The following is a 26,432-nucleotide window of genomic DNA, read 5'->3' on the forward strand; positions in this document are numbered from 1 at the left end:
CTATCCACACTACAGAATTTAGTATCCTAGTCTGTTCCTATTTCCCAGTACTTTTTCTCTTTCCAGTTTGAGACTATAATATAATTACATCATTTTCCCTTTCCCTTTCCTCTCTTCTAAATGCATATTTTCTTTTTAATTGCTATTACATGCATATATTATATAATATTATATATATATACACATATATACCTATCTGATAAATGTGCACACATACCAACCAGTCCTTTCTATGTCCACTCTTTTTCCCTCCATGTCTCCTGCTATTTTGTTGGCTCAGATATGTTTAGGGGCCATGCAGTAACCTGCTAGCCTGTCTCCTAAGCATCAGGCTTTCTGTGAGATAATGGAATTCTTTGACACAGACTCATTCTGTTTTATACAATATTTATATTGTATCTCCATCTGAAAATGAACTTTGCAGCCATTCACGAAGACATTACTCAACATTACTTCTCTGTATTACTCAGCACAGGTTCATCGAATAGGTGTCCTTGAACATGTCCAGACCATTCAGCATTTTCTTCCACCCAAGCACCCCAATCTCACCTCTCCTCCTTTCCAACATCCTTTCCCATCCCTACTGTTGACAGCTCACATGGATTTTTCCTTTGTGAAAGCTAGGGCACATGTGATAACCTCTTGGTGCCTACACCTCTGGCTAACTATTCTTTATGTGATCTTAAGGTTTGGGTACCTCAAATTCAAGGAAAATGCCTAGTAAAATATTTGATCATTTTAAGTATTCAGAAAATGCTTTTTGATGAAATTTTAGCCCTTTTTAGTTGGCAAGTCTCTCTAGTTCTTTTGAGGATTTTTTGTTGTTGTTGCTATTTTTGATTTTTGGTGGGGTTTTTTTGTTGTTGTTGTTGTTTGTTTGTCTTGAGGAAAGTCAAGTGCAAGGTAAATTTTCCAGGCTTCCAGATTAATAGTCAGGGCTGCACTCACACTGAGGCCTAAATGGAAATCAGCAGACTTTAAATTTTAAACTTCAAAGTAACAATGGTATAGCAGATGTGAGAGCCACCTCCATTTTCAGATTGTTCTGCTTTAATTGGATATCATTAATCTGGTAGCAAAGTACACTGAGATTCTCATGGGCAGGCCAGGTACTAGAGTAGACATAAAGCTAAGTAACTCAGTGCTGAATTCTTCTTCATGGACAAGCTTGGTAAACTCATTTTAGCTGTGTAAACAAGAATGGCTATTTCTGCCTCCCACGACATTGCACTTTTGTGTAGCTTGAGGAAGATATTATAGAACCAACTGGGAGAGCTTCCAGAGCCGATAACCTATTAGGTAGCTATTTATTGAGGTTTCATTTCAGGCCAATCACTTGCAAGTGAGTAACACTGGAACAGTCCCAACCCACTTCATGTTTGCATGTCAGCAAGAGAAAAATGTGTCTGGAGAGTGGGAATTACAGCATAGTGATTTCAAGATGAGGGAGAAGGGAGGACAGATTATCTTCTCGGGAAATGCGGAGGCAAAGGAAATAGGAAAATAAAAGCAATAGCTTTGGAAATAGCAGTTCAAAGGAAGCATGAAATATTTTCATAGAAATTGAGACAATTGTTATTTTAGGGAAAAATTCTGGGAAAGGACTGGATGTTGTCTGGGAATCAAAAGTAAAGAGGTCTTTTGATAAAGGGGAGAAGAAATTAAGAACAGTCAAAGATGTAAATATATATGACACTTTTATAAGAGAGAATATAAATATTGTTTTGTTGTCCATATACAATTAAAGATTTTAGTGATTAACACGAGTAACATACTTTTAGTTTATTTTAGCTATGATGATGTATATAAAAATTATTTTCAATGCAAAAGCTTACCTGTGACTGCAATGCCAGTCCACCTTCATTTCTCCAGTAACAGAAACCTTTAAAATGCTTTCTTCATTTAGAGACTTAAAAACCTGATACCACGCCAAACTGATTTCAATCTGATGCGGGTTACATACAGGTTTCAAGAAAAATGTAAACAAATGAAAGAAGACCTTGCCCGAATACATTTTGAGAAGTTTGAAAAATTTCAAAAACTTGAGGAAGAGCAAAGACACTTTAATATCGAAAAGGTTCTATAGAACATTTTTTTCTAGAAATTCATTAATACCTAGTCTATTATTGGTGATTTATTTCTGCCTGTAATAAGTACACATTGCATAAGCAGCTGTGTAGATAGATTGCATGTTGTGATGCATGGCTTTGCTTTGCCTTAACTATATCTCTCCTCGTCTCGTATTTTCTCCTCTCCATCTTTATACTCATGTTCACCTGCAATGGTGGCTAAGAACTATTAACTGCCTATCCGGGAAAATCCATTTCTTTTACTGGATGAAACTTGTGCCTCAGCTCCTTTGGGAAATGATTGGCTATTAGCTACAGCACTGGCCAAAGGACCTCTACCATCGTGTTCCTGTGGAAGAGAGAGGGTACGATTGCCCATGGCCCTCTCTGTCCACTTTTCTGCAACTCCCTTAGTCTCAATATCCTGCACCATTTTTTTTTGATGGGTTACTTCTCTGCTTCCTTCCCTTTCCAACTATCTTGTCCTTGACAACTACTTTGTGTAACTCACCACTGCTTCCCAAACCTCTTTGAAAAATCTTTAATGATTTGTGTCTTTAAAGACACAGGAGAACAAAAATCATTAAAGACTTTTAAAAGATTTCAAGTGGCTGGATATATGGAATGTGTAAAATACAGGCAATAGAGTTATGGTTCTTCCTATTTCTTTGGAAACTTGCTTTTTAAATTGATTAAGATGATAAGAAATTAATATAGCCTTAGTATAGGCAGCTTCTTGGTGAGGAAGGAGGGAAACATTCAAGAGGCAAACTTACAGAAAGTCTTCTGTTACTTGCCAGAGGGCAGGATCATTCTTTTAATGCTTTTGCATGGTAGAGATTGGACACTCTAAAGTTCTGGGCCTTCATTGGCATTGAACCAGGCAGTCCAGGTTTTAAAAGTCAAGTCTAATGAAGAAAATCTCCAAAGAAAGAAAAGTCAGAAAGTGTGGGATACTGCGGAAGAGAGAATGTGAAACATAACCATAGGAAGTAAATAAGACAAAAGACAAAGCCTGGTTTTCTCTGCTTTATGTTTAAAAACCACTTGTGAGTGAGTACATGTGATAACTGTCTTTCTGGGTCTAGGTTACCTCACTCAAAATGATGTTTTCTAGCTCCATCCATTTGCCTGCAAAATTCAAGATGTCCTTTTTTTCCCCTCCGGTGTAGTACTTCATTGTGTAAATGTACCACATTTTTCTTATCCACAAATCACAATCCCAGAGAACCTAGACAACAATGAGGACCCTAAGACAGACTTACATAGATCTTATCTACACGAGTAGTAGAAAAAGACAAGATCTCCTAAGTAAATTAGGAGCATGGGGACCATGAGAGAGGGTTGAAAAGGAGAGGGGAGCTAGGGAGGGGAACAGAGAAAAATATAGAGCTCAATAGAAATCAGTAAAAAAAAAAAGATGGAGCCTGGACTTTCCTGGTTTTATTTAAAAAAGAAATAAACATATGACAATTAAATTTGAAAAAAAAATCACATTTTTTAGAAAGTGAAAATAAAGCACAAAAATTATAATTTCTGAATTTAATTTAGTGGTAAATTAAATTCCCTTATCTTTGGTTGTAGAAATTAGTGAATTTAGTTCTACAATGCCTTAGTAACAAAGACATACATTTTTATGTTATTGTATTTATAAGATATTTAGTTTTACTTTATCATATTTTAGAGATTTTTCTCTCAATTACATCATTCTGTTTATATTGTCCTTAAAATAATTATTACCTGTCTTCTTAAGAAATTATCCAATGATGCTTTATATTTTAATGTCAGGCCAGTAGTTGAGGATTGCCCCTGAACTCATGTGTAGGTGAACAGGTTTAGGGAAGCTGTTTTTTCTATTGGCAGCTAATGGGCCTATAGAATCCAGGGGGGCTTCATGAGAGAAAGAACATCTTCTTCTCATGATTTGGCTGGTCATGAAGGTGGCATTGGGAAAGAATTATAATCTTCTTTGTATTTAGAGCCCCTGACAATTCTTGTACCAACACACATAAGAACAATACATACATCATTTAGTCATAATTTTAGTATTTCATTGTTGTGGTTTAGAAGCATAGTTTTCATTGTAAATAATGTTGATATTGGCATTATGGAATGTTGACACAGTGTGCATTTGTCAATTGCTAAGTTCTGAAATTGTCAACAGATATTTTATGTATATGTATGTCTGAACACATATTACATAACTATTATTTTGACAAGCTGAATAAATAAGTTAATATGTATGCCGTACTCAGCAACGTTTAAATAGAAGACGACAAAATGAGATAATGGCCAAAATCCAAGCCGCCATTATACAGATCCCTAAGCCTGAACCAAACCGAACTTTGAAAGCACTAGAGGCTCAGAAACTGATGAAAAAGAAAAAGGAGGCAGAGGTAAGTTGTATCATTTGCTGATGTCTTTTCTCTTTTAAATAACAATGTTTTTTTCTTTGTATTGTGCAGAAACCTTCTAAAAGTTCTTATTTTCTTTTCAAAGTAGCCTTGATCTTCCCTGTTCTTATCCAAAATTCCCCCAGTTTGTACATATTCCATTCATTTTACTATTGTTTGTTCAGAAACAGGATGTAATTTTAGGCCAGGGAGCTCAAACTCCCAATGTAGGAATGTCTGCTTGGATTCTCGTGTTGACAGGGAGTCTAGTGTGATGGAGTTGTGAACACCCCATTCCTCTTTACCATGCGATGTAATTTGTTATGAGTCCCAGAAATGTTAATTCACTTGCTGCTGGTAACACACTAGAAATATTTTACTAGACCACACTGAGTGTCAGCATTTCAATAGGATAAAACCTAGTTATGTCACGGAACAGTAATACTATGTTTTGAGGATAACTACTGATTGAAACCTGAATGCTGACATATTTTATTATAGTACATGAGTGTTGGTGAAGAAGATATTGGCCTGCTCTCTCATCCATAAACCCATTGTATTTTATATTAGTCTATGTATTATTTTAAAAATTCTAACAAAATACCTTATACTTGAATTTTAGGTATATTATCCACATATTTTTCTGGATCTATTTTTACTATTAAAAACTAAATTTACCTGAGTTGATGAAAGTTTTTAATAAAGATTTATAGTACATAAACGTGAGAAATATTTAAGAAAAGTTTATAGAGTTAGCAAGGTTGCATGGGCAGTGTTTAAACACCTAACACAAACACTCACAAAAAATATTTATACTTAAGCTTCACCTTCATTAACTACCTTTGGTGCACTCTGAAAATGAGATTCTTCTGGGGAGATGGCTCAGTAGCTCAACTACCTGCTGCACAAGCACACATGTTAGCTTGTGTCTGTAATCCTAATCCCCCTGTTGTGAGATGGGGTCTGAGACCGGAGAATTTCCATCAGTGAACAAGAGATGCTATCTAAAACAAAACTGGGGGTAAAGACTAAAACTGGAGGCTGTTCTCTCACCTCCACAGGGGCAGTAGACTGTACACACACACACATACATACACACACCTACACACCCTTACACACACACACACACGTTTTCACATTACATTCACACACATGCACATACAATTTTAAAAAGAGAGAGACAGAATCATGAATTAAGTGATTAAGGTTAGACAATTTCTATATTGATTTAGGTTAGCCTCATCTAAAAGAACAAATAGGAATTATAAAAAGTATTCCCAAAGGCATCTTTCTCATCTTGTTCTTAATTATTTTGAATTAGTACTGTGTGTTACCATTTAAAACTGGTTGAACATGAAGTTTCTCAATGGCTTTTAAAGACAGGGAACTAATGGTGATTTTCTTTAAAGGATGTGGCCAATGAGATTAAGAAATTCGAAGCACTAATAAAAAAAGATCTCCAAGCCAAAGAAAGGTAGGATATAATGTTTTATATCACAAACATGTGCTGTGAATAACTTTGAATATTTGCAAATAGTTTATGTCGCAAAGTTGCTGAAGCTTTGAAGAAGGTTTATTAAAAGACTACATGAAGGAAGAGAAGATAACATGACTTAAAATTCAGGTTGTTTCCTCACTAAGAATTTTGATCTAGGCTGGGAAAATGGGTATTAAGAAATGTAAAGTCAATTTACTTTTCCATGTTGTGTTTATTTTTCTACGATCACATTCATTTTGAGACATTTACTGAAATTGTTAGGTTGATTTAAATGTGCCATAGGAACGCCACAGCTGGGTTCCAGTTTAATTTTGTTCATGCCACACCCCGTGTTTATCGCGGAGTGCAGCAATAAAGTATTGTTGAGTGAGGTTTTCACCAAATGTTATGCAATTTTATGAGTTTTCTTCTATAAATTGTGACCCCTTAATAGCTCCATTTGCCTAAATATAAACTTATTTCATATCCTTTTATTTCTTATTGTGGTTTATTGAAAATAACCCATTAAAGGCTGTAATGTAATAAACTCCTGTAGGAGCACTGTAGGGATATTTTTTTGTCTTTAAAAATGGAAACTATCTAAGCTCTATACATTTATATCTTAGGAAATGTGAAAGAATTCTTTGTTAAAGGAAAATACACAATTAAACAACATGCTTCAGTTGTGTCTTAATGTTTCTGAGGGAATTAGAGAGTCCAATGAAGAATGGAAAGCCAGGAAAGAAGCAGTAGGAAGGTCAGATATGGAAAGAAAATCAAGAAAATGGAAAATATACCTATTTTCCTTTATCCTGCTTTCTGTACAATTTTCTGATGCTCTGCCTTGATCCCCATGCCCCTTATTAACATGACTTCTGTTCCTAAAACCAGAATCCAAAGTACATAGGCGACAAGGAAGATTTGCCGTTCTGCCTTTGTCTCTTCATGGTTTCTTGTACCTCTGTATGGGAGCTTTCGGGTTTCATTCAAACCCATTTATAAATGCTTACTACTGTTTTCTGTACTACTGAGTCCTCTACAATGAGTTTGTGTCTGTACCTATATGCCCTGTAGTTTCAAACCTTCAAGTCTTACATTACAGTCTTTGAGCCATTTTTAATTGACTTTTATGTTAGCAAGAGAAAGGGAAAGTGGTTACTCCTTGCATGTGGATGGTTACGTCACCCAGCAATTTTTTGCGGAGGAGCCATCTTTCCCCCATGCAAGTTTGGTACATTTGTCTAAACCCAAGTGGCTGTAGCTGCCTGCATTCATTTCTGGATACTGTATTCTGTCCCATTGCTGGACTTGTTGATTTTTGAACTTTTATTATAGTGGATTTGTTGCCATATAGTCTTATAGTTTGAGATCAGGTATTAAAATATTGTCAGAATTTCTCTTTATGCTCAGATTGCTTGGGATATCTAGAGTCTTCATGAACTTCATGAACTTTATAATCTTTCCTAGTTCTATGAAGAATTTAGGCGGTAAAACTCCAGAATCTACACATTGCTCTTAATAATGTAAACACTTTCATAATATGGATTCTTTTGATCCGTAAGCATGGGAGGTACTTTTTCCAGGCTATTCTTTCAATTCCTTTCTGTTTTGTTTTTGGTGTGTGTGTGTGTGTGTTTCCTGGAAGATTCCATTTAATCCTGCTAGAAATTTCCAAGGAGATGGAAGTGAGCATAGCACAAAGAGTCCCCCTTCTCAGAGCAGCAGTGCGGGACAAGACACAGCTGGAGAGTCACCAGGGAGTCAGTTCTCTGTAGCTCAGAGCAGCCTCACCTGGAAAGAAGTCTCTGGTAATGTGCTGCACAAAAATCTCCTCTGAGGGCGACAAGAAGAAAATGACTGGGAAGCGTTGGTCTAAAGCGAAGTGAGAAAGAAAATCAAAGTTATAAGACAATAGGCTTTTTTAAAGCCTTTTTATGAAAAACTACTTTTTTAAAATCATTTTTGAAATTTCAGTTGAGGATGTTATGAAATCATTTAGAAACGCCATCCTAACTTGTTGCAAAAAAGTTAATTTTTTTGTAATATGTTTTTTAAATTATCATAGTGTTACAACCTTTCCCCTTTCCATCTCCTTCTCCAGCCCCTCCCGGGTACCCTGCCTCTAGTTCCTCTCATGTTCCCCCCTCTCTAAGTGATGTCCAATTTCTCTTTATTACACACACACACACACACACACACACACACACACACACGTTTGCATCTCAAGAACAGTTTCAGCAGTTGCCTTTTGCTGGCCATGCCTGAAAAGACCTTCAGAGACAAGGGCTGTCACCCTTTTCTTTTTTTGGAAAAATGGAAAGCTTTCAGCTAGCAATGTGGAGCGCCTATAACAGCCCCATTCCGATGTGTACACTTTCATTAGGTGTTGCGTTTTGTTTGTTTGTGTTAAACAATTAATAAATACTATCAGTAATCTGTTTACTTAGCCAAGCTTTATTGGATGCTGTAGTTTGGCATTTGGTGTGATAGACATACCAAATAATTCCCCAAATAAATATTTGACAAAATTTCTATACTGATAATTTCTATGTAAAAATCCATTAATCTCTATGAATGTTTGGTAAACATTCAGCTATCAATAAATTATAACCACTGTCTTCAAATAAATATATCTTTAATGAAACTACCATATATCTTTCTTTTATGTTTACAAGCTTATTTTTATCATTTTAACTTTAAAAATTCATATGGTATGATAATTTGATGTATACAGACATCAATTAAATGGTTAGTAAGCATAGATAGCATTTTTAAGTCTTTCATATTATTTTAATTTTTGATTAACTAATATATATTTATGGGATACAGTGTAATATTTTAATGCCTTTTGGATTGTACAATGTTTTAATTGGAAAATGTAACATTTTCAGCTCCTTGCATATGAGTCTTCAATATCTCGTGAGCTGATGGATGAATAAGTGGGTGGGCAGAAGAATGGATAGATTGATGAATAACTAAGAACTCATGAACTAGGTAGTTTTGGTAGCATAAATACAGTATTAAGGGAGCAATTTAACTTGTACTTAATCTAGAATAGAATCTTTGTTTTTGTTGTTGTTGGGTTTTTTTTTTGCTTCTTTTTGTTTGTTTGTTTGTTTGTTTGTTTGTTTGGTTTTTTGAGACAGGGTTTCTCTGTAGCTTTGGAACCTGTCCGGAACTAGCTCCTGCAGGTTGACCTTGAACTCACAGAGATCCACCTGCCTCTGGGATTAAAGGTGTGCACCACCACCACCCAGCTAGAACAGAATCTTTATAACAGCACATTTAGAAAACAGAATGGTAAGAATTTTGCTGAATGATCACATAACTTCCACAGACATTTAATCGTACTAACTTTAAAAACAAATGTTTTTGATACTGGCCCAAAGGCAGTTTTTATTTATTTTTGTAGGTAGGGTCTCACTATGTAGTCCTGGAGGCGTGTAACTTACTATGTTAGTCATGATAGCTTTGAGCTCACAGAAATTCACCTGCCTTTACCTTTCAAACACAGATTACAGACCTGAGCCACCATGATGGGCTTTAAATTTATTACCTCTTGATAAGCAAAGGTCAGCTCTGCCTCTGGCCACCTGTGTACTGGGTTCTGAAACAGTTTATCCTAGCTCCTCTCAGGACAAAATACAATCATGTCTGGACCTCCTGTGGGTAAAATAATCAGAATCATAGTGTCTTTTACCTGCATGTGATTCTCTGCATAGTTTTGAAATTTAGCACTGTTTGTACAAAGAGCGAGAAAAGAATACTTTTCCTATGGATCCACAATTTAGCTTGGATCAGCAAACCTACAAACTGTGATCTAGAATCTGATAGGACCTACATAATAAATGTGTATTAATCTCAGCCTAAACATGCTCTTGCAGTAGTAATTCTGCCTGTATGAAAATGAATGACTCTTTAGTCATAAAACTCTTTAGTAACATGCCCTTGTTTTTTCTAAATAAATTATTTATTTCTGTGTTGGTGATAACATACAAAGTGATGATTCATAATATAAACTTATTATCCTTGTCAAGCAACATTATCCTATATCTTATGCAGCTATACTGAAGCATTCTAATGGCTTTTTAAAGACATGGGCAGATGAGAGTTGATGATTCAATTTCTATGCACATAATATATTTCTTTTACTTTTAATGATAACTTTTAAATGACTATAAACTTAATGCTAAGGAACCATTTGTTTCAATAAACTTAAAGTGTTCATGTTTTGGGAAGACCTGTGCTGATGCCAGATCAGACCGATGCTGAGTCACGATAAGTGGGTCAACTTTGAACTGTTAAAGTTCCTAACAAAGGCTGGGCCAATGCCCTAAGAAGTCATAAGTACATTTGGGAGTCCTTAGAGTAACTTGCACCACTGTAGATGAGAACAGAGTAATAGTGAGTGGAGCCATCAATACAGGTACTGTATTCTCAATAAACTAACATTGATTATGTCTAGTCTATTGTCATTGAGGTGTCTTCTTTGACATTTAAATTATCTACAGTTTTCCTATTGTTGACTTACAGTAAGAGAAGCAAGAGGCCAATAGACAGAGGCAGAAGGGAAACCAGAATCTCTAATTAGACTGAAAAGTTAAGAATTGGGAAAAGAAGAGATGGTCTTAAGAAAAAAAAAATAAGCTGTGTTAAGGACCTTAGAGAGATAGAGCTAAAGTCTGAGCTAAAGCAAATGGAATCTACAAATAAGCCACAGGCTTCAGCATTTATCCAGTGCTTGTATCAGTAGATTAACAACAAACTGAAAGGAGTTTTCTCCAGAAGTCTTCCATGATCACAGTTAAGGGGCCTGTAATTACAGTGTTCAAATCTAACAGAAATTTGTTACCTTTAGCGCATCCAAGACTTCTCTAGAAACAACAGATCAGACAGCTACCGATTTGTTAAACACTTATTCCGATGATGAATACATTAAAAAGATCCAGAAACGCCTAGAAGAAGATGCTTTCGCACGTGAGCAAAGAGAGAAAAGACGGCGGAGGCTGTTGATGGACCAGTTAATAGCCCATGAAGCACAGGAGGTGAGGCAGTTCATGTTCCTTCTCCACTAAAAGTGCTGAGCACTTGAGAATATGTGGCCTTGTATTTATACAAATACATATTTTATATGCATGTTGTCTGCCACTCTAAGGAAGATGTCATAGGTAGATCCTCACATCAGAAGAGCAAAGCACTTACTTATAAATTTTTAAAGTATGCTCCTTCCTCATGAGTGGCTGTAGACCCTTGGGCACTTAGTTATTCATGAGTAGTACAGTGGCTTTTTCCTCCATGGCAGTCAAGGGAAAACTGGTTGATTGTTACCCAAGAAAACTCGTGGGGGAAGTGGGAAGCCTATAATCAAATGGAGGCTATTCTAGATTGCATATCCTTTGAAATCTGCCCAAATATGTAAATACTATTTAGATAGAAGTGAATCTTATTGTTTTCATTTATTCACTCCAAATACAGGATAATAATACATCAATATTCTAGGGTTGTTGCCTTCCTTACCAGGAACTGCCATGCATCTTAGTTTATATGAAAAATATCTTACATTTCACTGAATCTTTTCCATTAAACTTTTATGTGAAGGTCCTTATAGGTCTTCAAACTGAAACTTAACATGCATAGCCTTGATGCAGCCATCCCACAATATTCCCTTCCTCTCCTTTTCTCAGTTTAATCTCAGTATTATTCCAAACTTGACTCACCAGACCATGGTGTTCTTTATAAGGGTTGGCTAACCACAGTACATTTTGACAGCTAAATTATCTTGCTGTGTAAACAGAATCTAATCTTACAGAATTCGCTTAGAACAATGAAACAACTTCATATTTAAATAAATACACTTGAAACTGTGGCTTGTTTATTCTACACTACACCACAATCCAGTGGGTACCAGGGCCTGGGCTCAACTGTATTCTTCTGCTCCTCTTGGCTGGGCTGTTAAGGCATCAGCTGGTGACTGCTTGGTGCTGTCTGATCCCCAAAACCTAGTGAGTCCTGCTTGGGAGATAAGTACATTCTCTTAAAGTCTTTTCTTTTCTAGTAGATCAGGTCATGTATACAATGACTATTACGAGATTTTAGAGGCCAAACCTCAAGGGCCTTTTAATGTCTTTGGGGTTGTTATATTAACGCATACACGCAATTTCCAAACTTCTGAAAATATAATTATTAGCTGAGAATTACTTTACTTGTTTAGAAAACTTTGAAAGCTCGAATGATTTGTTGTTTATTAGATTTTAAAGGAACGATCAACTTACTTGAAGCAGTTGTAAATTTCAATACCATAATGTTTCTAGCAAGATCTAGTATTATACTTCAGTGGTTAAATAGACTCTATCTTGTGTGTGCATTCATGTGCAGGCACATGTGTGTGGATGCATGGGTGCGTATGTGCATGTATGTATCTGTGTGTGTGTAGTGCTCAAATTTAAACTAAAAGGCAGAAGTTGACTTAGACGGCTGTCATGCCTTTCACACTATTTGCACACTGACTTCTGAGCCCGATGGATAATCTGGACTTGCCTTTGACAAATCTTTGGCCCCTGTGCTGGTGTTTGCAGGAGGCCTATCGGGAAGAACAGTTAATCCACCGGCTGATGCGGCAGTCCCAGCAGGAGCGCAGGATTGCCGTGCAGCTCATGCATGTCCGGCACGAAAAGGAAGTTTTGTGGCAAAATAGAATTTTCAGGGAGAAACAGTACGAAGAAAGACGACTTAAGGATTTCCAGGATGCTCTTGATCGAGAAGCGGTAAACAAAATTTCCATTAAAAATCATACTTCGCCGTCAGCTTATAACTGACATGGGAGGAGGCAGCCCCCTCATACTGCACCCCGCCCCCCCCCCCGCTGACTTGATGCTAAGCACTGCATGCTTGCCACCAGTCCCATGGTCACTTGTCTCTAGCTGTTGCTAGTCATTTTGCATGCTTTTAAATTCCAAATGATTCCCCGAGAAGTGCTACAAGAACTGTCTTAATATTCTCCGAGGCCTGCATGTTACTGGTGGTGTGTGCTCTGAACATGGTGGTCAGTTTGGAGTACCTGCTTCAACTGTATTTTTTTTGAGTATCCAAAATACATCTATTTCTCCTCTTTTTTCTAATACGTTGTTGACACAAGGCCAGGGCTGACTCTCTAGGTTCATATGTTTAAATCGTTGTGGTTTTGACCTCAGATACCCAAGGGAAGTCCTCATCTCTAAAGTTTGAGAGAGTTACTAATGTGAACACTGGCATGGACGATTTCAGTGATTATGCTGAGGCAGAAAGAGAGCTTCTAAGAGGCTTTTTTCAGTAAGAAAATTAGTTTTAAATAAACAATTCATTGCTTTTTGTGTTTCTGAAACCTATATTGTACTGTTCCTTCCTCTAAACTCTAATTGTCTGTGGAGAGGCAGGAGATAATCTAGGTTATTGTCAATGAGAATGCTGCCCAGAAGTCAACATCTGTCTCCTGAGTATGTTCTTTGCTACTGTGGTATTATGTGGAAACTTCAAAATCAGAATATCGAATCTATTACTAATTTACTACATCCTATTTCTATTGCACTTTATGGGTATGGCTTCTCATAACAAAAATAGACCTTTTATCCCTGTATTACTTTGACTTTTGTCTATTTCCCATTGGGGAACTCAAGTTTATTTCATCAATTTGTCAAACTTGATGGCAGAGACCTGGAGCTTGCGCGCTCAGCATTTCAGGTGGCTTACACTACTGTCATTACACGTCCTGTCTGGACAGCAGAGAAGGGCATTCAGCGAAAAAGGCGCCCTTCTGCACTGCTCCATGATAAAGCACATTTCATCTAAACCCGTAGCTCTTGATTTTAAATTTTAGTGCCACCTACTGTCATGAACGATAATAAATTGCAACCTTTTGAGCACTTGCTTCTAATCACCATTGCACCATGCTCATTACATGCAAATATAATTCTTGCAAAAACAAATACACAAGAGTAGTATCTGGATCTAAGGTTGACACATGTGGAAAGAGAAGTCAAAAGTTGGACAGTCACATAAATTGTCGAGAGGCCTTCTTTTAGGCCTCCATAGCCCAAGCTCAACACTATGAAGGATTATTACATCTGCAGCCTCCTTTTATATTTCCTCTGTCTTCTTTTAGGGATGCTACATACACTGATGTGAGGAGATAGGAGAGAGTTGGTGAGTCTAGCACAGAGTGAATGGCAGATGAAAAGTGGACCAGGGAGACAAAATAGGTGAATGGATAAAAAGAAGTGAGACGAGGAGGAAGCCAAGATGAGAGAGAGGAAGACAGGAAAGAAGGGAGGGAGAAAGGAAGGAAGGAAAACATGGAGGAGGATGAGGAAATTAGATGTCAGCCCCAAATGGAAGCTGTTCTGTTACTGATAGGGAGATTCTGTCATTTCTTTCTAATGTTTTGCTTCCTATGGAGACACCATCACCATCTATTTTAGTGTTATTGTCACTGTAAATTCTCTTCAATGTCAAGTTCCTTTCTCATCTGAGATCTTCCTGATATCTAGGAACATAACATAAAGCTCCTTGTCTCACTTGTATTCACTCTACATGGGCACAGGGCCTCTGAAACAAGGCAGCAATGAAAAATTCTAGTGTCATTCCTGAATCTACCAAATATGCTGGATTGATCTTAAATGTTATCCATGCCAATGAAATTAAATATGTGAAATAAGAACATAACAGTAAAAAAATGATTGACTTTCCACAGCAATCTATTATCATTAATCTTATCACTTATCAGCAGTGTTGTGAAAAGAACTACTCGTTCAGATGAAATGGATCAGTTAATTTTTCTGACTATACTAAAATTATTAGTAGCCCTCCTTTGAAGAAATTAAGACTTAAGGGGGATAAATGATTTGTTGGAGTTCTCAAATAACTTGAACTTGAATTCTGTGTACAAGCTGGGGCTTGAATTTGTAGGCAGTTCCTCAGAAACCCACATTTATTTCTATTTTCTACTGGCTGAATTAAATCACAGGAGTTGGATCCTATTAGTGAGGCAGCTTAGCACCTGATCTGCTTGCTGGAGCAGCTGGTAACGTTTCCTTAAGGCAGCACTTGATCCTTTGAATCTCTCCAACTAAGCATTATGTTGCTTTCAGCTTGGCTAGCCAGTGTTTTATGTAAAGAATGATTTAAGCAAAATGATTGCTGTCATACAAATAAAGTAGGTGATAAGGTGTTTAAATATTTAACTGCTTTTTGTGGACATGCATGTTTCTACAAATGAATGTTATAAATTTATAAAGACTAAAGCAGCAAGGACATAACCACACTTACAATGTGTCAAGCCTGTTATCTCAAGGCACTAAAATCTAATTACCTCATATTTAGCCAGTCAGTAAGTTAATACTGAAAAGTGGAGTACAGTCGTCAAAGCGTGTGTTCCTGGTGAGGGGGAGCCTGGTCACAGATGTGTAAGGGCCAGCTGACCCAGACTAACCGTCTCTCTGGGACATTTGGCTCTTATCAGATGTTGTAATCGAAACACCTTCAGGAAAGCCAAAGATCCAATTTATTCTTATGACACTGATCTTTTCCCATCCACACCACTTCCCTCGGAAGTCTGTTTTGCTGATGAGCTAAACATGGAGTTTAACAGACACAGCCTTTGCTTAGCCCATGATGTGTGTTAAGGAGTGAAAACTGACTCTTGATCAGTTAAACCCTGATATAAAAGGGGTTTCATTCTACTTAAAGATTACTTTTTGTATTATGACATTAACTTCATATGAATAATTGCATAATAATAGTTACTTAGAGTTCATGTTTGCCCTCTTAGGCTCTTGCCAAACAAGCCAAGATTGATTTCGCAGAACAAACCTTGAGGGAAAAAGAAGCCCATGAGAAGATCGCTGTGGAAAGAGCTCAAGCACGCTTTGAGAAGCACTATGGGATATGTGCAGAAATACTGGATCAAATCATTGATCTGTGCACTAAAGTGGCAGACTACAGGTTGCTGACAGATAAGTAAGTATCACTTTGCAAAATGAACACAACAGTCACTGCAGACAGGAGAACGGTAAGACTGCCAAGTGGATGCCACCAATAGGTAAAGATTATTTCATGAATGGAGAATGGGAGGCAGAGGCTAGGACCATGATTACTTTCTCGGATGATTTAGAGCAAGGACATGTCTTTATTCATAAGTTCTGTCTAAACTAGTTGCCAAGACAACAGTTATCATTTATGAAACCCTTCACACTTACAGGAGGGCGAAATTATTTAGAGAATTATTTATTTATAATCAAATTGTTTCTGTAATACCTTTTGTCTAGAAAGAATCAACATATTTATAATAAAGTAGTCAAAATATTTAAAAAATGAAAAGCCAGGATAATAAATTCAAGTAGAAAATTTAAATAACGTAAATCTAGAGTAAGAAGTTACCAATAAGGAAGGCGTTGAAGCATAGTTAGGCAGCAGGTCCCTCCTTTATTGTCCCCACCTTCCTAGTTCTAAAGAAAAGAGAGAAACACAATCTGCTATGTGATCTCCATTTCTATTCTAGTTCTATACAATACCAAACTTTCCATGGCATTCGGAGAGTTTTCTCAAGTTACCTCGACAAAAGTATATTCTTTGTGTACTGCATCTAGTGGAGATAGTCCCCAGTCAAGATTCTCAGGAAACCGTAATACCTAGACACACAGGCCTATTATTTACGATGCCTTGCTAGAAGATAAAGCGGAACAAAACTTGAAGTGAGTCCACAGCACAAGGGTCATGTAATCCATTAGCTGGCACACAACTAGAGTTCACAGGTTGAGATCTTGTTATGATCTCACAATGTCAAGAACAAGAGCCAATGACTCATGGAATCAGCGGAGAAGATGAAAAGCATCCCATCAATCCTATGTGTAAAGAGGGTTTTATCTGCTTGTCTGCTTTCTAAAGTCATTTATTAAATGCAATCATGCAATGAGATCATTTTGAAGTTATGATTACATTACAGCTTAATAAATAGAAAGTAAATTATACTCAAAAGTGAAGGAATTAAATAGTAAAGTTTTAATATAATACTTCTTGTTATATTCCATATTTTATTATGTATAATTATATATAATAACTTATATAATATACAGGAAATATAATTGCGATATAGTTTTAAGGACAAAAATATGCAGAAGTGATTAATGAAACAGGAAAAGTGACATTACATTACATTACAGTAGTTAAAAACATTATTTTACAAGAACTGAATTTTATGTAAAAAAATAAGATCAATCAAAGGTTTAAAAAAGTATATAATTAGACACAGATATATCTAAGCAAATAAAAGTCCATAATTTTAAGACACAAAAGCAAACCAAATTCTGTTTGGGGATGAGTAGAATAAATCCACATATCCCTGTTTATCCCACTAAATACATTTAAACCCCTAGCCATAAACCACATAAAAAGTGAATGTAGAGAAAATTCAGGTGGTTGATGACTTGGGTCTAACAAATTGTGAAGTATTGGCCTCCATGTGTTTTAATTTTGCTTCAAATATACTATATAAAACCTGATATTTTTTCTGCTTCTGATACATTAATGGTATAAGGTTTCCAATAAAGAAATAAGTTATAAAACTGAAAAGCTTTAGAAAATAGCAACTGTTTTCTACTTAAATTTCATGGGCAAGATTATAATCTCACCTCTACTCATGCCAACAAGGGTAGGTATTTTTATGGACCCTTGCAATGTAAAAAGGGACACTAGGCCTTTAGTTCCAGCACTTGAATGGCAGAGGCAGGTGAATCTCTGTGAGTCTGAGGCTAGCCTGGTCTACAAGAGCTGGTTCCAGGACGGCGAGGGCTGTTACACAGAGAAACCCTGTCTCAAAAAAACAAAACAAAACAAGCCACCTATTTATCAGGATGGTGACAGGAAGATCAAGCAGAAAGCATGGATTTCTATTTCCACCTGGGCATGGTAGAAAACCCTTGCAGTCTCAATGGCGTGTGTCAGAGAGGGCCTCATAGGATCATTCCAGGGAGACAAAGATCTCTGCAGTATAAGCTATGGAGACTGTGAAAGCAAAACTCCTGTCTCCTCCCAAGAGCTGCAGTGGTCTCCTTTCCTTGTGTGTCAGACACTTAGGGATTTTTATCCACACTTGTCAATAATGAGATAATATTTACATTAAAAGTTGGAAGACTCACTTTTAATCCAGATCTCTTGGGATGGGAAGATCTACCTCTAATCTGGCCCACACCTTCTAGGAGCAACTTATATATAGTACAAGGAAGGAAACTATTGCTCTAGGTCTGCTTGCCTTCACTTTTGCTGGCACATGCATTCCTTCACTGACATTAGAGCCTACTTTAGCATCTGGGCGCATACTGAAGACCAGCTGAGACAACCAACATTGTGGACTGAACAACTACTCTGTTCTTAAACTTTTCATTGATAGCCATTGTTGTAATAACTGGACTACAGCCTGTAATCCACTCTAATAAACTAGACAGATGATGATGAAGAACATAGATAGATAGATAGATAGATAGATAGATAGATAGATAGATAGATAGATAGATAGACAGACATTCTATCAATTATATTCCTCTAGAGAACCTTGACTAATTCACTATTCCAGGCCATAGATAGAGTGGTTTTCAGCCTTCCTAATTCTATGAACTTTTAATACAGTTTCTCATGTTGTGGTGACACCCAACCATAAAATTATTTCATTGATACTTTATAACTGCAATTTTGCTACTGTTTCAATTCATAATGTTAATATCTTATATGCAGGATATCTGGTATGTAACTCCAAAAAGAGTTGAGACTTACAGAATGAGAACTGTTAACATAGAATAAACTTCAACAAACTGAAAACACTTCAAACTTGGAGTATGATCCTTGAGGAATAGAATCAAAGGAAAAATCTATGTATTTCAACCATGCTCCAGCAGAAGGCCATACATTAGTGAATATTTAGACAGTACAAATTGGACTTAATGTGTAAAAACAAGACACAAAAGTTGGGTAGATCGGGAGGGATTAGGGATGAGGGTGAATGTGGTCTGAACTCTTTGTATGAAATTATCAGAGAATAAAAAATGGAGGAGAAACTCCAAGTACTTGGAAATTCAGAACACGTTTCTAAACAAATAATCCTCAGAGCTAATAGGAAATCTTAAGGGGAATATAAAAGTATACTGAATGAGATGAAATGAAAATACAACACAGGAAAGTTTTTAAGATATAGCAAGAGCAGTGCTGGTGGAAAATTACAGGATAAACTAGTCTTAAAAAGAATATTAATTTAGCATCCCTGTCACTGGTACCTCAGGAATCTAAAACAAGAAAGGGGAAATACACCCAAAGTGAAAAGGAAGGAGATAATAAAGAGCAGAAAGAAATGGAGATGATATAACCTATGAACATCAGGAAGAAAGCCGAGGATATTACCTCAGAGCCATTAGACACCAGAAGGATTAGCAAGACGCGTGTGAATGATGGAGCACACTTGACTGCGCTAACAGAAGAGATGAGCTGACTTCTCAGAAAACAGATGTTGTAAAGCACCTCCATGAAATTTGGCAGACTCAGTTACTGCTTGAATTTGTAAAGGCCTATAACCCTTAAGGAAATTAAATTTGTAATTTCATGAGTCTTCAAAAGGAAATTTCAGTCCCAGATATTATTATTGAAGATTTCTTCCAAACATTAATAGCTAAACTTCATTTCCAAAACAACTATCACATGCCTTCCAGAGAAGAAAAACAATCAAATTTCATTTCACTTTATGAAACCACTATTACCCCTTTATGCTATAATATAGATGAGACTATTATTGCATTCATATGCGAAATAAAGTAACTAGAAAGGAAGAATGTATTAGAAGGAGTGAACACACCAGTTCTGTGATTCATGAGATACTGAGTAGTATGAATTGTTAGTAGAAGGGCCAACACACAGATCAGTTGGTCAGAATAGCATAGCCCAAACACAGATCACCAAAAACTGACATACCTGATTTTGACGAAGATTCTAAAGTACTTTGATGTAATAAAGGCAGCCTTGTTAGGAAATAATACTGGTGCAATTAGATATTCACAGGTACAAAAAATAAAAAATTTAATTAACCTGTAATATACTTTTCACATAACATGAAAAATTAAATGAAAGTAAGTCTTCAGTGGAACTATAAAAGAGGGCATAAAATTCTTCACATGAGAGAAATGTTTTGTTGTCCTATGAATAGCCAAAAAGGCCTTAGACATGGTACCAAAGCCATGATTTGTAAGAGAAAAACATGACAGACTATATTTCTTTACAATGGAAAGCTTTTTGCTGTACAAGAGATAGAAGTCAAAAAATGGACTTTTATAAAATTAAACAGCTGCTTTGAAAAAGACAATAAGACATAGAAGTGGGTAGAATATTTATAGAACAATTTGAACAGAGGAAGGGTAGATGATGTGCATTCATAAAGTTGCAGAAGGAAAACAATGACTTATCTACCTTCAGAAGCTGTCACCTGCCAACGGCTCCGAAGTGATGAGGTCTCAGTCAGTTTGATTCAGTTGTGTGGGCCATGCATAGGCTGTCCACGCCTCAGCTGCTGATCATTTATCCATGTGCATATAGACAGCACCAATTGTAATCTCAGGGTATTGTGAGGAAGAAAAAGGAAGAAAAGAGGAAGAAGAAATGAACTTAGGAGGAGGATGATATAAGGGTGGAAATCCCTCAGGAGATGGAGAATGGAGTGAGTTGTTTATGTTCTACATTCACTGTACTCATATATGAAATTACCTGTAGCACAATTAATAAAAATCCAGAGACATATAAAGAAGTTCAACCTGAAGTTCAGAAAAGCCAAACAGCCAGCCACTGACTCTTACCTCTACCTCAGTGCAAAATGGTGAGTCTGCCTCCAGGAATCTTCAGATTGAGACTGTGTGTGAGAGCTGTCTCCTCCCATATTATATGCCTCTCTAGAGCTGGGGTTAAAGGTGTGCACCACTACCGCCTGGTTTCTTTGGCAAATTAGTGTGGCTACAGGGAATAATGGTATGTGTCACCACTGCCTGGTCTGTGAGGCTGACCAGTGGGGCCGTTTTACTCTCTGATCTTCAGGCAAGCTTTATTTATTAAAATGCAAATGAAATATCACTACAATTACTGAAAAATATGTAAGTTGAAGAAACAGAAAGAAATACAGAAAAAAATTTTACTAGTAAACAAAACAAAATCAATCCAAACTATAACATGCATCAAGGAAAGTAAAACATATTACTGAACAATACACTTAAAATTTCAGTCTCATTAGTCATTAGAGAAATTTAAACTGAGAATGCAGTGAAAGATCATTCACACTTGCGGAATGTCTAAAGTGAGGGAAAATGACACCAAACGCTGCTCTCATTGATATTTAGAAAATCACTTATTCATCATTAGTAAGGGTAAAAAGGTAACACCTTTCTGGAAGATAGTTTGGAAATTACCTAAAAAGCTGAATATGCAACTAGCATGGGGACATTTCCCTAAAAAGTTTCCAGTGTATACTGACACAAAATCCTATGAACATATGCTGATAGAATCCATGAAGTAATAGCCTAATACCAATGGCTACACATATGTTGTCAGCAAGTGATGATTAATTTGTGAGATATATATATATTCACACACCATGACATTTATTGGGCAATAAAAAGAATAAATTATTGATACATGAGACTCTGATTGAATCTCCAGATAATTGTGCTAAATGAAAAGCCAATCCCCACAGCTTGTGTACCAGATGATTCTATTTATAGCATTGTTCAGGTCTTGTTTCTGCAGCAATTTCTAGTAAAGTCTGCTTCACAGTACATCCCTAGATACCCTGACTCTTACACTATGTCTGCCTCCTTTTCTGGGACATTCTCTGAGGCATAGATGCAGGCACTGTGACGAAGATATATCGGTTGTCCTTAGGCTCCTCACAATCCTTTAATTTTGGGGAGCGCAACATCCTCCCCAAGTATGGTTTTCTGTGATGTTCTCCATTTGCTGTAAAGAGAAGAGAAGCCTCTTTGATGAGGGATTGTAGGTAGAAAAAATGTAAAATGCTTGTCTAGCAAAGTAGTGAGAGTGGAAATACAATAAAAATAGGCAAAAATAGGCTATCAACCTAAGAGTGACAGGGTGCGGGAGAGGTTTGAGCAAGCTGGGAGGGGCTGGAGGATGAAAGGGATGGGAAAAGAAAGTGTTGTAATTCAATTTCCAATTTAACACATAAAAAATTTTAAAAGGACAAGAAGTAGAGTGGAAGTGGGCAGACACAGGAGAATTGAGGTGTGAACAGGATCAGTATATTGTATAAAATTCTCTAAGGATTAATAATTTTTTTTAAAAAAAGAATTACAGTTAAGAAGAAAGGGGGACATTTATGCAAGAAGTCCCTGCAAGTATCTTCCCTGGAAAGTCAGTCAACACCTTGGGTCCGGGAGTGTGAGGTCAGAGTCCTGAGAAGCAAGTTTGCCTATCAATATTCGTGAATTCTAGAGAGGCTGAATTCAAAAGCATTTCTGCTTTAGTCCTTTTAGCTGTTGCTGTCCTTGCATCCTTCTGTGTGAGAAAAATTACAGTAAAGACCAGATAGCTGTTTTTTTTTTCCATTTCTTTTTGTGAGTGGAGTAATTTAATGGATTGCAATTACAAAGCCAGAGAACCCCCACAAATGTTGTACTGAAATCACCACTAAAAGGAACATTAAAACCCTGCAAGAAGGAAGGAAGGTAATTTTAGCCTTCCACTCAATAAGTGATAGAGTAAGAAAGGAGAATGGATGCAAAGATGATGAGAGCTGATTTTTAAGACCCTTGACCACATAGCCAGGAAAGATTTTTAGAACTGTACTTGTTGAATAACAGGTACTGCCTCTTCCAGCTCTTGATGGTCTCAATTTTAATTTATGTCTTCAAATACATTTTTTTCTAGGCACGCCCTATTCGGGGAAGCATAGAATATCTGCCCTTTTGTATCAGGGTTTGTCACATAGCGTTCCTTCAAGTACCATCCACGTTGTAAATACAAATTTTTGAGTTGTGATTTCAAATTCTAGATGAACCATTTTTTTTTCTTTAAAGAGACATTGTCAGAGTCATACCAACCTCTTTCTCTCACACATTTTGTTCCTCTCAGAGATGTTTTCTGGTCACTCTGTCCTGACTGCCTCTGAGGCATTCTTTAGAGCTTAGCTTAGGAGACATTTCTTCAAAAAGACTTTTCTCAAACCCCCAAATCTGGTCAGGTCACACTGTTACATTTTCACATTGTATAATTCTCAGCTGAATCTCTTGTTTATGTAATTACTTTTGCCTTTCTTCCTGGAGCTGGCTTTTGGAGGCTACAAATTACATTCCCTATTCTGTTTTATGAAATGTCTGGAACTTAAACATTGCGGAGTGTCACTGACTCTTCAAACATTTCTCATTGTCTGTGGTGTAGAAGAACAGTTATCTAAAGCAGCGAGAGTGATCCAGAAACTTAGGCTTTGTAATTCCCAGCATTGGTATCAAGTGACTGCAATCTGAAGACATAATTTAAATGATCTAGCTTTCTACTTCTGTAAGCAATGACTAGAATAAATGCATACCAAGGTTCCTTTAATTTAACAGTTTACTTATGTGCATATCATCGTTACAGAAAAGTCTAATGTATGTGATCATTCTGACATTATACATGTGATAACCTTTAAACATGTTTGAATTAATCATTTCCCTTTGGGTCTAATGAAGGGAGTCATTTATATAAGGATTAAAAAAAAGACCCAGTGATTAAAGTGTGTATGTCACTAAACTATGCATTACTCCCTTTTCTTCTTTTTGTCCCAATAGTCTTATTCCACATAAGATGATGCACGATTGGAAAGAACTCTTTTTTAGTGGAAAACCCATCTATGAACAGGCTTCTCTTAAAAATGGGATTACAGAACCCACTGAGGAACATCTTATAGAGCTGGACAAAAGGAACTTGCTTGATAAAAATGATTATGAAGAATATAAGGTACATACTAATATGGAATAAACTGAGTGATTCGGACAATATAAATTCTTTTCCTTAGTGTTAATTTGTGGTATTTTACTTGATTCCTATTAGTGAAAACAGACATGTTATATTTGCATTTTCTCTTATATTAATTCATATATATACAACTAACTTTTACCTGTTCAAAATATTTATCATTGTTATCTACTGTTCACAGTAAACTGGAGCAGTCTAAAAATAATTAACTATAATACATTGAGCAAACAAATGTCAGAAGGACACCTCACTAGAATTTTTCTTTTATGAGCTTTCTACCTTTGCTTCAAAAATCATTGTTAAAAGATCATTTCCAAAGCAATTTATCTCAGTAGTATATATTATTGCAGGCAAGATGGAAAGGAAGGGGGTTATGAATTAGAGTGACATAAATTCATACAACATTTTATGCAAATAACAAGAATATTGGATACAAATTGTACATTTTATCTATTTTTAGTTCTTTTTTATTTAATGCTTAAATTATATGTATTTATGAAGTCCCCTGATAAATTGGTATAGGTATACATATAATATATGGTTTATAACAATTTATGATATACTTTATATTGAGTTAAGAGAGGAGTTCAAAGAAATCATTTTTATTTCAAGGAAATGGAAATACTACCACGGCCTATTAGAAAGTTGTCTAGAAACCTTTGGGTAAAACAGTGGCGTTGTCCACTGCTGTCTATAAATATCAGGTATCTAATCCTTAAGCACTAAAGACATTTGGTACCTCAATTTATGAAATAATAATGTACCTATCTTATTTGGTGAATGTTGATGGTTTAGTCCAATGCATGGTGTATTGGATTTAAGTAATACATACTCATTTTTTTTTTACCACTCAACTCTCCACATCCCACTTCATCTCTGCCTTATAATGTTATAAAAGCGGTGGCTCTTGAATGCAGTTTCCGGATAAATGCACAACCATGGAGTAAAGAATGAGAATATTATTGTTAGACTAGCACTGACTTCTAGAAGGTTAGCAAATACAGTATGAAAACAGGAATGAATGATGGGGGATTAGTCTTAGTCATTTACAAATAGTGAATAGTTATTAACATTTACTATAAAGATGAATGCAGAAAATGACTTCATGGCAATGACCAGGGAAATGAACAAACTGACACTGATGTGTAGATATTAAAGGAATTTAAGACTCTGGTAAAAAAAATTAAGGAAAAGATATCAGATTATGGGAAATTAAATGTAAATCTTATTTTAATTGCATGACCATATATATTTATTTCCTTGATAGGATTATTTATTTTGGATTAAGTAGAAACTTAAGAACTACATATAGATTTTATCTAGTTTGGCTGTGGAACTGTATGTGCACCTTATATGTCAACCCAAAAGATAATGTCTCATGGGAAAAGATGTTATTTGATAAATATCAAACTATGTTAAGGTATTAATTCCCATTATAAATTAAGAAGTCCAATTAAAGCAGAGTCATGTGACAGCTTTTGGCTGATTCATAATTCAGTATTTTTGCTCAGTTATTTCTTGGAACAGTCTGGTTGACTCTGTTCTTTTTCTCATAACTCAGGAGACAGGTAGGCCACCACTAAGAAGGCTCTGTGTTTCTAACTATTCTCGTTGTTTGGGAAATGCTTACCACAGGAACAAGCTTGTCTTACCCACATCCTGAGGCCCCTGGCATGTTTGTTTGGCAGGAAATTGTTGAGTTTTGTTAGGACTTTGTGAACATCTGTAAGTCAGTGCAATTCTTTTTGTGTAGTGCCTTTGCTGTTTTTCTTTTAATGAAAATTCCCTTGCAATTTCCTACTTTATGCACTTTGTGTTTTTTAACTGCAGAGTTAAATTAGGTCCTATGCAGATTGTCCAATAAACTGATTTTTTAGTTATTGTTTACTATTATGAGTACTTTGTTCTTTTGAAGAACTTTATCTAAATATTTCTACATACAGGAAAATAAATATTTCAACTCATAAAATGTGTTATCAGTCTTCATATTCTTCTATACAGAAGGATAGTTTATCCTGGTTTAGATCATAGATAGTTGCTTGCCTATATTTGCTATTGCTAAATTTGTTCAGGATTTCTAATGCTAGAAGTTAAGGCAGATCTTCAGAAGCATTTGCATTCTTGGCATGCTTTATTGATATCCATACTTTCTATCCCTAAAGAACTGACATCATCCATGTTTGAGCTCAGGGCCCTAAGAATTCATACTCTCCTTGGTAACCTACAATCATGCTCTATTTCTAGAATGGCGACTTGTGTAGAAGTGCTAGCCAATAACTAATGTTGCGAGAAATCTTCCTATCTGCTGAGAAGGAAGAGCATCATGAAACAGCCATCCTTGGGGCAGAGGGCATCCCAGGCCATTGCAATAGGCTTAAGAGACCGAGTTATTTAGCAAAAAGGAGGAAGGCACTCTTAAGACCCAATAGACATAGGGAGTGGCTCAACCAGGTACCAGGTATTCACCCA

At 36.3% G+C, this 26,432-nt stretch overlaps 1 protein-coding gene across 1 annotated transcript in view; it reads left to right on the forward strand.

Annotated features, from left to right (window-relative positions):
- The window catches only part of Spef2 (sperm flagellar 2), a 150,109-nt gene that overhangs the window by 24,155 nt on the left and 99,522 nt on the right, over positions 1 to 26,432 (forward strand). Inside the window, exons 4-9 of the mRNA XM_075975903.1 lie at positions 4,325 to 4,465; positions 5,872 to 5,936; positions 10,798 to 10,984; positions 12,515 to 12,703; positions 15,742 to 15,929; positions 23,777 to 23,945. Coding sequence (XP_075832018.1) covers positions 4,325 to 4,465; positions 5,872 to 5,936; positions 10,798 to 10,984; positions 12,515 to 12,703; positions 15,742 to 15,929; positions 23,777 to 23,945 — 939 coding nt within the window. The remainder of the gene's footprint in view (positions 1 to 4,324; positions 4,466 to 5,871; positions 5,937 to 10,797; positions 10,985 to 12,514; positions 12,704 to 15,741; positions 15,930 to 23,776; positions 23,946 to 26,432) is intronic.

Source organism: Microtus pennsylvanicus, chromosome 6 (assembly GCF_037038515.1).
Source record: "Microtus pennsylvanicus isolate mMicPen1 chromosome 6, mMicPen1.hap1, whole genome shotgun sequence".
In the NCBI taxonomy this organism is placed as follows: Eukaryota; Metazoa; Chordata; class Mammalia; order Rodentia; family Cricetidae; genus Microtus; species Microtus pennsylvanicus.